This window comes from Corella eumyota, chromosome 4 (assembly GCF_963082875.1).
Source record: "Corella eumyota chromosome 4, kaCorEumy4.1, whole genome shotgun sequence".
Classification (NCBI taxonomy): Eukaryota; Metazoa; Chordata; class Ascidiacea; order Phlebobranchia; family Corellidae; genus Corella; species Corella eumyota.
The window spans coordinates 9,620,205-9,633,405 of NC_137493.1; the positions used below are offsets into that span (position 1 = coordinate 9,620,205).

The following is a 13,201-nucleotide window of genomic DNA, read 5'->3' on the forward strand; positions in this document are numbered from 1 at the left end:
TTTTTTGTATTGTAAGATGAAAAAATATTTGGAATCACTATTATTATGGTTATTCGCCCAAGCAAAATTCTCTGCTACTCTCTGCCAGCTCTCTGGCAGAAAGATGGGGGTAATGTTAAGGGCGGGAAAATGTGATTAAAAGTAAAATTGAGGTTTTGATTATAACCTCACTCTGTCAGGTCAAATAATAGCTAACTGTTGCTTACAATGATAACTGTTTGGTAAATCAAATGTATTGTTCACATAATAATAGTAAACATTTTAATGATACGTTAATTTTGCTGCGTGTATTAATACGTTAATTTTGCTACGTGTTTTAATGCACTACTAAACCGGCAGCGTGGTGTAGTGGTAAGAACACTTACTAAACCACACATAAGGTCGTGGGTTTAATCCCCAGTAAGTTATTGCTGTTGCGTCCTAAGTAAGGCTTTATAAACGGTATGAACTCCTGCTGAGCCAGCACTTCAGCATCATGGTTATCTGGCAACTATAATTGAATATCCTAAACTGCAACAGGCAATTTGCGACTGGGTCGAAGTAACTAATGTTACTCTATGTTTAGGTTGCGCATTCGACTTTCCCACATCAAGGACAAAGATATATAAAAAAAAAACTTGAATATCTTACATATCAAAATATAATTTAATACATGCTGGTAGAAAACAAGTAGAATGGCAATGGCATACAGGCATAAGTATCAAATGGGTAACCAGACAGCGGGCAGACACAGGCTATTTACCCATCCAGTCTGCCAGTATAGTTTAACAATGTGTACTTACATTATTACCTTTATTGTACATATTATATACATTATACAAAGTGCACACAGCCTAATTAGAGGGACCCGGTTAAAAAGGTGCCCGAACATTTTCTTAATATTGTTTTCGTTTTATCTTAACCATAGTTGCATAGTTTTAAGTAAATAGATAACTTTAAGTTATTTGTAAAAAAAATATGGAGAAATATTATGCAGTTATTGATGAATTAGTTGAAAACGAGAACAAAATTGTAAGTCAAAAAAATTAAATTGCTTGTAGCTGTATCATCTGATGGTAATAAATAATTAATAAATATATCGTTTAGGTTAGCTATAAATCCTTAAGCAACCAACTTGCATTGCCTGTTGTCGAAGCAAAACAGTAAGTACAACTAAATAACATTTTTAAGTTACTTTTTAGCCATTTTTGTAATAGGTTTGGTTAAGCTATCACTTTTAACCCATTTAAAGCCATTTTTTGTTTTTAGAATTTTAACTGAATACATTAAGAAAAAAAAGGAAATTTCAGTGGTTTATGCATTAACAGGTTAAGCATTTAAAAAATTTTATTCTATTTTAAAAACTTTGAATAGCAAAACTTTTGACAAATTAATTTTAGAAAAACATGTTTTTATTATATAATTTAGGTCGCACAAAATGTGGAGTTTTGGTACAATTAGTAAAAGATGAGGATTTAAATTTAGCAAAATCAAAACTTTTAAATCTGATTTACTGCTCACCATACAGTGTACAGAAGTGCAAACCAACATGTACAACTTTGTATTTAACTGACTATGATGTCATAAAAGAAAATCCATATCAAAGTGCAACGTAGGAAACTTGTTTTTACATTAAATTTTTATTTTTGTAAGTAAAATAATAGAATAACCTTAAATTTCTCTATTAAATTTATGATTTGCAATATTTAGTTTCGCATTAAAAAATTCTATTAAGAAATAAAGAAATAAAAAATGTGTGTATTTCAGCTATGGTGGAATATATTTTAATGGTGGAAAAAGATTATCCAGTGCTGAATATCAGGAAATAAAAAAATTAATGAGAAACAGCCATAATAAAGATGTATTAACAATGAAAAACCACAACATAGCGAAACAAATAAAGTATATACTTATATTTAAAAGCTTTTTTTAGTAATATAGTTTAACTAATAATGTATGTAAAATATATCATAAATTATTTTTTTAGACCAACAAAATCCATGTTTTCGGTAAAACAAAGCATTAAAAAAGGTTAGTCAAAAAACACATTATTACAATTACTATTGGGAGTTAAAGTGAATGTAATAATAAATACTTTGTAGAACCAGAAATTGAAAAGAAGGCACCAGTAAAAGCGGATATAAATGCAAAAGGTAAATACCACCATTTTTAAGTTATAATTAAAAATAAATATTTTATGTACTTCAATAATTGTAGTTAAAATAGAAAAAATAGAAGAAAAGAAAACTTTATCAAAAAAACCGTCATCAGGGATGCAGGCTTTCATGGCAAAAGGTAAATGTGGATTTTTTCTATAAGAGTTATTCGAAAAAAAATAGAATGATGCTACTTTTTTAGGTTTTAAAAATTTTTGAGGCATAAAAGTAATGGAAAATTTTGCCGAAACTTAGTGAGAAGACTCTTGTTAAGGGAACTTTAAAAGTAACAAATATACCTTTTATACTGCCAACAATAAATTATACTTGCACATCATTTCTATGACAGTATGCTGTTGATTTTTGACAATAAGGTCAAGGCAACTTCTAATGCACTGCTCTTTATACATATTACGAACAAAAAACATTGCCGACTTTGTGTTTAATATCCATAAAATGTAATTAACTTGTTATGCAATTAACTTTCTGTCTTAAAATGTTAAACCTAAAAAAAGAAGTGGATATAGCAATAAAATTAATAATTTTTTTTTTTTCGTTTTAGGAAAAATTGATTTATTTGCAAAACAGATTAAAGAAGCATTGCCAGAAATATCTGCTACTAGCCAAGCAAAAATCCCAGAAGAAAATAGTAAAGGTTCATCCAAAGAAGTTGTTAAATCACCACCTACAGATTTGTTAGATGAAATAACACATAACACTTCTTTTAATAAAGATGATGAAACAACTAAGGTTAGAAAACTGTTAAAAAAGTTAACATTTTTTAAAGCAGGTTATGAAAAATATGTTTTGAAGTTCCTGTTTATAAAAAGCATTCTTAACAATTTTTTAAAACTTTTTGTTACCTATTTAGAAGATGGTTGATAAGAAAACAACAATTAAAAAGAGTTCAACAAAGTAAGAATGTATTTGTTATTTTAAAACCAAATTTTTATCAAACCAAATTGCTATTTAATTATTATTTTAAACTTTATTTTTTATATAATTTAAGAAAACCACATAAGAAACAAAATCAGCTGAAATCTAATGCAATAACTGCTAAAAAAAGAAAAAGAATTCAGGTTTTCATTTCAATACACCCAGTTCATAATTTAATAAAATTGATTTTTAAATTTTAGCTTAATAAAGTGTTAATTGGATTTGTGCAGGAATTGTCATCCAGTAGTGAAGAAGAAAATGAAGAAATGGATTTTAACGATGATGTGATTCCCGCCTCACCTTCTTTAGTTAAAAAGAGGCCTCTTTCTCCAAAAACTAGTGTTGAAAATCCAAAAAAGAGAAGGTAGTTTTAATAAAAGCAATTCTTAGTATATAAAAAAGATTAAATTATTAAAAAAATCATTAGAGAAACTCATATCATAGGTAATTTTTTTATGTAACCAGAGTTTTAAAATCTCATACTTATACAACTGACGATGGATCAATGCTTACTGAAAAAGTTTGGGAGGAAATTCCTTGCTCAAGTGATTCAGACAATAATGAGAAACCTGCTGTTGCTACAAAGAAAAAACAATCAACATTGTTTGAAAAAAAAACTAAGCCGGAGATTATGAAAAAGGGTAAACAGTCAACACTAATGGGATTTTTTAAAAAAAAAACTTAAGTTTTAGTGATCTATTTTTCTGTTTTGTCAGCATTTATAATATGTTAAAAACTAACTGATTGTAAGATGTTGTACTCAATTACATCTTTACCTTTTTTAAGCAATTAAAGGCTTTTTGATGACCTAAATTAAGATATGAGCCAGTGGTGTTTCTTATTAAAACAAACTTTTATTAAAATACAAAAATAAAAAACTTTATCTAAGCCTTTGTTTGATTTTTAACTAAACAAATTGCACATTTACAAGTTTAAATTAAAAAGCATTGACTCATCAACTTTTAATAATTGGAATATTAATACAAAAAGTTAAAACCTTTAAATTGTACAGGCCAACAAATAAATGTAATATATATAAATTGGTATAGTTTTACTATAACTATTAAGCAATTTTTCAATTTATAGACTTTCCTAAAAAAAGCCTAAATTTTAGTTGAAACTCTTATAAAAGGTAAATCTAATCTGAACTTAGACATGAGTCGGAAAGATTGTTATTTGAATACAATGGAACTGAAGCCAACGATGTCATTCCACTGCTTGTACTTGGGCCTGGTGTGCTGTTATCACTCGATGAGGAAATCAAATTCACAATCTCGTCTGGTTTTTTTAAACCAGGCCTTTTAATTACTTTTACAAATTTAATATCATCACATGATTCACTTGAAGATATAACATAAGTCTCAGTTGGTAAAATATGCTTCACACGAGTTTTGCAATATTTTTTTTGCATTGTCTTTTTTCTTTTAGTATGCTCTCTTAGGCTTTGGTTTAAAGTTGAACCTATATTTAGTCTTGTAACAAATTCATTTGAATTAGCTTGACGAAATAGTGGTGGAGAAAGAACCGTTTCGGCAGATAAATTTAGCATTGTATTGCGAGCTTTTTTGTACTTGTACTTTGTGTGCTGATCATATTCACTAATATCATAAGGGGATTTTGCAAATGATGTAAATTCATGTAAAAACTGCTCAGTTGCATCAACAAAATAAGGTTGAAATTCATCTCTAAATTCATCAGAGTCCAATTCAATGTGTGAGATGGCCGATAACAATAATTCACAAATTCTATTAATCAGTAATAATTTTTTGGCACCATACAAAATTATAAGCTCTCTTTTTAGCCATGGAACCAGCCTGTGTTTCTGAGCTGGATTTTGCAAAAAAAAAGTTGAGGAAATACTTCTTTTTCTACATTTCTTATTCTTTGAAGTTTGAGCAAAGGTGCCATTTCTATAAAACATTCGCCTTTGGTGTATTATATTAACATCTGTACATGCTATCATGGCAGCCCTAAAATTTTCATGTCTTTCCGAATTTTCTCTCCACCCTTCAGCATCAAAATGTCGAGTAACATTATTGCCTATAGGCCTATTGGAATTTTCTACGGAAGATAAAATAGGCTGAGATGGTTGAGATGCAACTTGATACTCATCATAATCAGTATCGGAGCGAATGTTATGAATTATATATTGGAAAGTAGATTTGCACAAAGGACAAACGCTTTTAACTTTTGCCCATTCTTTTAAACACTGAAAACAAAACTCATGAAAACAAGAATTAGTAACTGATTTATTTTCAATCTGTGACAGGCAAATAGGACATTTTTCATTAGAAATACATTCTTCGTTGGTTATTTTGGAAGAATTATCCCATTTTGAAGGTGGCAATGCAATTGTTGAACTGTTTTTCTTTTTATTCGTAACATCTTCAGATGTTTTTTCAAATATTGTTTTGATGTTAGTTTTATTCATTAAAAAGTGCGTTATCTTTTTCCTATCAAATAATAGCACATAAACTGTTATGTAATTTTTTTATTTCATTAAATGTTATAACTCCTAAATATCTAGTTTAACTATTAAATTCCTAGGTATTACATAAAATTACCAAACCTTTCGAAACACAAAAACGGATCTATTAGCGTCGTCTTAAAAAAAAACAGGGTGTCGTAACCGAAGTATGGCACATGTGCCACTATAAATTACACCATAAAACGTTATAATTTTTTAGTGCATGTCGACTTATTATTACTAGGGGTCGGCAACCTTTTTCGCACTGCGGACCGATTTAAAACTGAATTCTTTTTCGCGGACCGCCCTTTATGTTTTTTTTTACATTTACGGGTGTTTAGCTAAAAATGATGTTTCAAGATACGCAAATAAGTTTAAAGCAATTTATTCCTTTATCAAATCGATAATAAACATTTTTAAATGTTTTTACGACAAAATAAGCTTACAAGTCAAAAAGAAAAGACGTTTCTGTTTCTAAGCATTAACCTGGAAAAAAATACGGCCCGGTGACGTATTGCTCATGGACCAGCACCGGGCCGTGGCCCGGTGGTTGCCGACCACTGCTATAGAGATACTAACTAATATATACTAATATATCGGTCAGCAAACAGAGCGCATTTTCCAACCCGCTTTGTAGGGATTTATGGCAAACTGATGTCCGGTAGTGTGGTCAAGCGGCGAGGACAGTGGATTACGAGCCGAAAGGTTTCGTGTTCGACCCGCACAATTGCTACTGTAGAATCAATTGTAGTAAGCCTATTACAATCAATTCTAAGTTCAAGCCAGTGCAATGTCATTGACCGGACACGTACAACAATTATTCTTGTTATAACGGGCGTCAACTTCAAACAATGCACTCTAAAATCGCCCTTAACGAGAATTAACCACGTAACCTGTACGTAGAAAGCCAGCGGCTTTACAACGAACGAACTTTTATTGCCTTTCGGTTGTGCTATAAATACTGGAACAATTTAAACATTCTTCACCAATCTACCGATAGTTGGTCATCGTTACATCGTCGGGCCAATCTAGCGATAGTTGGCCACCGCATCGTCGCATCTCGCAATAACTGGACCTACAAACCGTACTGTTACTTTAACGTCAGTCTAGCGATCTAGCTGATCTTGTAACGTAACTTTTAATCAAACCGTGTAAGTGTTTTGCCGTATTACAATAAAAGTATTACTGTTAACGTCTTGTCGTTTATAACTAAAACTTAAACAAAATACCAAACCAAATATAATCATAATAAAATGAGTCGGTAAACGGGGTCAAATCAAATTAAACAGTTAAATTAAATAACCAACCAAAATAACTACAACAATAAAATCTAGTAACTCTACACTACACTATTCGCATTTAAGCCCGGCGTTAACGGATAGCTCAAACACGTCATAATAGCACACTTTTCTTCAATAACAGTATATAAAAACCTATCACCCTAAGTCAATATGGAAAAAAAGGCTAATTGATAGCCTTGACCGAAAATGACATTTTACCGAATTTTAGGTTCCTAAGCATTTTATATATATATATATATAAATTTAACAAGATTTAGTTTAAAAATTAACAAGATTTAATACATAATTTCAAAACTGCGATTTTTATTTTTAATTTAAAAGCCCGCCCGGTTGCGGTAAGAAATAGTAAAGTGAAAGTAGTGAAATATCGGTAATAGTGTAATCGTATTATCGATAATAACAAAAAAAAGTTGCTTTACTACCTTTTGTTAAAGAGCTAGATTAAAAAAATCATTTATAAATAATTTTTTTTTTGTAATTTCTGTTACAAAAAATTATTTGTGCAGCATAATCTCTTCATATAGTGAGACGGTGTCAATTACCGCATCGATATCGCCGAAAATCTAAAATGTACGGTAAAAATTGTTTTATTTTGACAAAATGTTAAAAATCTTGCAATGGTTAAACTTGACATGGAAGTGTAAAGAAAAAAAGTTTGCATAGTAGATATAAATTAACAAATATGTATTAATCAAAATTTCCAACGCTAAACAAGTAAACAGATCAGGGCAGTACCAAACTACAAAACATGGAATCCAGGTGAAAACCGCTTGGTTTATATTTCCAGGTTAAATAATTTGAGGGTCAGGAATTTTGGTTTTATTGTCTGCAAAATTTAAATTTTTTTTACCAACAAGCTGCGCTAAGGAACTCGCTGGGTAAAATTTAAGTTTCGCTCTTTCATATCTGCCAAATACGAAACCCAATGGGTGCGAATAAAATTAGCGATACTTTCTTCAAAGTATTTAACAACAGGAAATGCCGATGTAATAGTTGGTGGAGGAACTACTGAATTTTCACCCATTTTAAGTTTTTGTCGTAAAATACCGGTTATCCATGCAGAATCTAAACTCATAATTTTTGTTTTTTTTGCAACGTCTACTATTACACGGACAGTTGATACGGAAGTTGTGTAAAAACCTCCTTGGCAGTGATTTGGTAGTACGTCCGGGGGATAATCCGATTCCGATACATACCAAGGGCTACCAGAGTTTCTACTTGGTTTGGCACTTTCACGTAGCCGGTATATACAAAGAAAGGGAAAAAGTTGTTTTACAGAACAAGTTTTGCGAATTTTCGGCTGCCTGTTAATAACCGTTTGAACATAGTTTGTTAAGGCGTCAAGCTCCACCAACATGTTATCATCGGTTGACGAATAAATTACACCTGGGTCCATATTGGCCGAAACCCAACTCATTCCAGCTAAAACCCTCGCTGTGAATTCACTGCAAATAAATCAATCAAATATAAAAATTGCGAATGTTTTTACTAAATATGAGATATTGGTTATAATAAAATGCTACAATAAAATTAAATATAAACGACAAACTTAGTTATTACAAAATAAATTAATTATTTCTTTAATATTTTTAAAAATATTTTATTGATTTGTGCACAATATAATATTTCTTACGCTGTATCCTCTTTTACATCAACTTGAAGAATGTCGCCGTATTTTGCATTCTCTACGCCTAAGTAAACGTCGCCAGTTTGAGTTTGACAGCGAGCAGTGAGAAAAATAACTTCACTTTGTATTCCCTTGATTCGATTGATCCCACCCCAGGTATTTCTTATTGCCATCCTATTATCTCTATTAATAACCCAAGATTTTACAACAGTAAGAATTTTCCAGTTTGATTTACCTAAAAAAAAATAATTATTATCAGAAAAATTAAAAAAAAACTTTGAAAAGTTAAAGTTTGAAAAGTTAATATAAGTATAAGTCAGTGTAGGTATTTAGTTTAAGCCGCGCCTATAATGCAAACACAGTTTCAAAAATATATAAAACATAAGAGATAATTTTAAAATCATGAATGTAGAGCTGACAATTAATCAAAAGCGATAGCCCTGACACAACAATTCTAGTCATCCTAGCTTACTTTAATCCACCACTGAAAAATCCCGTTAAAGTCATAATTATATTACCGATATTTTTATACTCAAAATTTAATAAAGTTGATGTCACTCAACACAAAAATGCTTTTAACTTTAAATAATTTCACCTACTTTTTAAGTTATACAACTCAAAAAAATTAAATTAATTAAAAAAAAGAAAAGGGAAGCCCTGTTTGTGATGACGTAGAAAGACTTACTTGTATACATTCACTACATTACTTGGTACTTTCTACGTCACACAAAAAATATGGTAACTTTGTTTTTATGTTAATCATTTTCCAGTATTTAAAAAAATTAAATTCTAAGTACCACAGACATTTTTTAAGGTTCTAAAGCCATTTTGTGATTCATTGTCAACTATACTAACATGCTATATACACCACTTTAAAATTGCAAAACTCTGTAACATAACAATTTAACTTATACAAAAATGTTGTTTTATAAATTTTAATAAAATGTTGTTTTCAAAATTTTGCTTTTGGTCAAAAAATTATTCGGTCAAATGCTTTTTGGTCATGAAGCTACAAACCGCTATAAATATTTGGTTAATAAAATATTATTCAAATAAACAATTTTTTAAAATCGAGTTTACAGAATCGTGATAAATAAACTTAAAAAAATATATATAATAAATCTAATGAAATTAATAAACCGGGCAGAAATGAACGGAACGAAAATAAATAGACCGAAACATCATGTCAAAATTTTTTTGTTTTAATAAAAATACGTTTTTAGCGAAGTTTACAAAGGCCCTAATGCACGTAACCGTACCAACTTAAAAAACAAACAAAAGACCTTAAATAAACCTAACTTTCATTTAGAATACGAAATTCGTTTTTACGACACCAGGTATAGTTTTGTAATGTTGTAAAAACCAATAAAGATTTCAACAAAACAATGGGAGATGTGTTATTCTAACGCACCTATAGGTGTACATTAAAGACCACAAAAACGTAAAACCGAAAATTCGTTCATAATACAACTAAATCAAATAGCTTTTAAAAATTAGACAATTTAAAATACCTGAAATAATGTAATCATATTTATTTTTTAAAGTTAGATTTTAAGGTAAACTTGTCTGTAAAGATGTTTCTTACAAATCATGAGTTAATATTTTTCTTCGTGCGTGTAGCGTTTGCTCTTATGTTCACGGTCTGTTTGGCGATGGGCCGTTAATTAAGTTACGAAAACGAAACTACATTTCGTGTTGTGAGTGTGATTGCCAACCCAATTTTAATAAAATAATTGTAATTTTTTTTAACAAACATGTTATTTATTTATTGTTTAACAGAAATTTCATAAACCTAAGAAAGTGGAAACCAATTTTTATAATGATTGTTTTTTTAGCAATATCTATTTTTTTGCACTTTTTTATTATTATACGTTTTATCATTTGTTTGGACTATAAAGTAAAGAAAAAAACAAACTTTTTCTAATACATGTGGGCAATTTCGTGTGAATATACAAAGGAAAACGTTAGTAATCTACTGAAACAAAAATAAATATATTCTAATTACCTGTGGGGGGTCGATAACAACCATCGTTGATTGCCTTGGAATTTCCCATCGACTGCAAAACACGCCACGGCGTTATTTTAACTTTCGGAATTTGTCGTTCTGGGTCTAATAAGGAAATATACTTGGGCGCTGAGTTAGTCGGATATTTTATGGCTTGTTTCTCATTTAAAAGAGATGTTGGCCCTTTATTGCCTTGATTAGCGCCGTCAGAAACGTTTTTTATAGTAAAATTGCATTTAGCAATGTCCCCCAAATTAATTGAACTTCTTTTGTTAAACTCGCGACTTTCGTCAGGATTTTGATAGGGAAGTTTGGCAAATTTGCCTTCGTATGAATTCACCTTTTTATTGTTTTTCTCAAATGCTTTAAGTAATGTATGAATATCGTCAACAGATTTCTTTGGGTCATTATAATATACTGGTTCTGTTTGCTGGGATCTACAAAACATAAATACAACGTATGTAGAATTATCATACTTAAATATTTAATAATTATATAAACCAATTAAAAAAAATTGTTAAATCAACAGTTTCAACTTACACAAATTTTCTTCTTTTTAAAACAATGGCGTTAAAATTAATCAAGTAAGTTTGAAGGCACATAAACAAAGCAACAACGACCGACAAAGTAATACAAAGCTTGCACTGAGCATTATCGGGCATTCTTACATAGCAACTAATAGTAAACTACTTTTTATAACAGAGTCTGGAATTAGTAATATAAATATTAATATTATCACACTTGTTATAAAATATATGCGACGTTTGTACGTAAAATACATGGCTTATTATAGTAAGATAAAAATGAAATCTGATTTATTTTAAATGATGCAATAAACTCAAAATGTTGATGATACGTCATATCTAGTTTTGTATGGGCTTACTACCTAACAAAATTAAAAAAAGCATTTTTAATTGGACATGAATCAGTTCTGATGCAATATTTTACAAACACTGAATCTTATTTGTGCAATCTATACCAACACAATAGTTTTTCACACGTTAAAAGCTTTATATAAAAATAATAAACTGAGCTAAATTGCGTAATCTGTAAAATATCAAAAGGCGGTTGTTTCTCGGTTTTAAAAAAATGTCGTTTTCCCTTACTTTTTGCCTTTGTTATTATAGAAATTCCCCCCTTTATGTAATCAACAGACACACAAAGGTATTCATATTTATGTCACGCCCTTTATTGTTGTTTTATCTAATTCAACAAACCAAATAGATCGTATTACTCAAATTCTTTTAAAATCAGGTTTTTATATTAGTCCATTTCTTGACTACGCCCAATGGTTTAAATACCGTCTGACCGTTAACTCATTTTATTCAGACTGTGGGCGCTAAATGATTTTCCCGATAAACTTAAAAGCTATTCTCCTAATTAACTAACTAAACAATAAGGTTTAGGTATGTTAAAGGAAATTTTAAATAGAAAACATTTTACTTTAATGTTTAAAAACGACAATCGCATAATTTTTAGAATGTTATTAGTTTATAATTTTATAGCGATGTGAATTATATGTTTTTATGAATTTATAAAGTTTATGCTACCTGTATTTAAAACCACTATAAAACTTTTGCCGTAAATGCTATATAACATAGTCAAACAAAACGCTATGCAGCTGTAACGGTAGCTAATATTTCCTTGAGTGGGTTTTCTATAGCTTTAAACACAAATAAAGAGATTAATCCTATTTATTAATACGTGTATATTTATAATTTTTTTATATTTCTAGCAGATTAAAGTTCTATGCTAATCTTATTATTATTATTATTATTTACGCAACGTTCAGCTTTTTCTGTCACATTTGTATTCTAGAGGCAGTTTACCAGACCGTTAAATATTTTCTTACACCTACAGTATTATTTCGGCAGAGAAACCGTATCGTTTGAATAACAATGTGTTCAGCGGGCTGAACGAAAACCTCTACATAATAAAGCTCCACTATAGTCTATTTATTATACTGTTCTTTTTTATATGAAACTAAACTTAAAAACCTAGCGAGTAATCTAGCCAAGCTTAAAGAGAAAGGTAACATAAAATCATCATTTCCTATATACGTATCAAAGAGAAAAAGCGCCTCGCTTAGACTCTTTTGTTTGTCTAAGTATAATCTTAAGCATAGGCAACAACAAATCGAATTTGTACCTGGTTTATAAAATGACCGTGTGCACTATTTTTAATTGTAAGTTAGCACATTATATTACTACTACTATTTATTTTACTCATACTTAGTTAAGAACCAAGTAGTGTTAATCATTTATTAATAAAAGAAAACACATTGTGGCTATTGTAACTTAATATCACATTGTGGCCATCGTAATTTAATATTAAGTTATTTGATTCTTTATTTGCTAACTATTCACTTACAGTTTATTCTATGATTTTAGAGAAACAAAGCTTAAAACAGAAAACTTTAATTACGCAGATTTAAGCATACCTTTACAAATTACATAGAAATAAAGTAAATTATCATACAATGTATTAAGGCATTCTTTTAAAATAAAAATACATGGATTAAACTATTTCAAATAATTACAAATGTTGGTTACCCTAAAATATAAAATACTAAGAGCTCTTGATTACCGTTTAAAAAACGAGATGCAGGGTTCTTTTTTTATAATTATTCATAAAAAATGGGTAAATTTAATCACAAACAGGCGTTACTCCACATGGTTTGCCTTTGTTTAAGGGAAAACACGATCTTAAAATTTAAAAATGTCTAATAAC

At 29.7% G+C, this 13,201-nt stretch overlaps 3 protein-coding genes across 4 annotated transcripts; 1 reads left to right on the forward strand and 2 right to left on the reverse strand.

Moving 5' to 3' along the window:
• The first annotated feature begins 113 nt into the window (after positions 1-113).
• LOC145749817 (uncharacterized) lies at positions 114-4,079 on the forward strand. 2 transcript variants are annotated; one of them, XM_082565680.1, is made up of 13 exons: positions 114-1,011; positions 1,087-1,142; positions 1,249-1,307; positions 1,408-1,591; positions 1,747-1,881; positions 1,967-2,010; positions 2,082-2,132; positions 2,197-2,274; positions 2,698-2,885; positions 3,007-3,050; positions 3,145-3,214; positions 3,302-3,435; positions 3,537-4,079. In XM_082565680.1, the coding sequence occupies exons 1-13, from the start codon at positions 958-960 to the stop codon at positions 3,754-3,756; spliced, it is 1,317 nt and encodes a 438-aa protein (XP_082421806.1). In that variant the 5' UTR covers positions 114-957; the 3' UTR covers positions 3,757-4,079. The 2 variants fall into 2 exon arrangements, with proteins under 2 accessions (XP_082421806.1, XP_082421807.1); XM_082565681.1 differs by having other exon boundaries at positions 2,206-2,274.
• Positions 3,560-5,520, reverse strand: LOC145749818 (E3 ubiquitin-protein ligase Topors-like). The gene has a single exon (XM_082565682.1). The coding sequence runs from the start codon at positions 5,500-5,502 to the stop codon at positions 4,210-4,212; it is 1,293 nt and encodes a 430-aa protein (XP_082421808.1). The 5' UTR covers positions 5,503-5,520; the 3' UTR covers positions 3,560-4,209.
• A 1,890-nt stretch (positions 5,521-7,410) lies between these two features.
• On the reverse strand, positions 7,411-11,172 carry LOC145750329 (uncharacterized). Its single transcript, XM_082566330.1, has 4 exons — positions 11,012-11,172; positions 10,472-10,908; positions 8,473-8,701; positions 7,411-8,284 (listed from the first exon to the last, which is right to left on the reverse strand). The coding sequence occupies exons 1-4, from the start codon at positions 11,131-11,133 to the stop codon at positions 7,702-7,704; spliced, it is 1,371 nt and encodes a 456-aa protein (XP_082422456.1). The 5' UTR covers positions 11,134-11,172; the 3' UTR covers positions 7,411-7,701.
• Between the last annotated feature and the right edge of the window lie 2,029 nt (positions 11,173-13,201).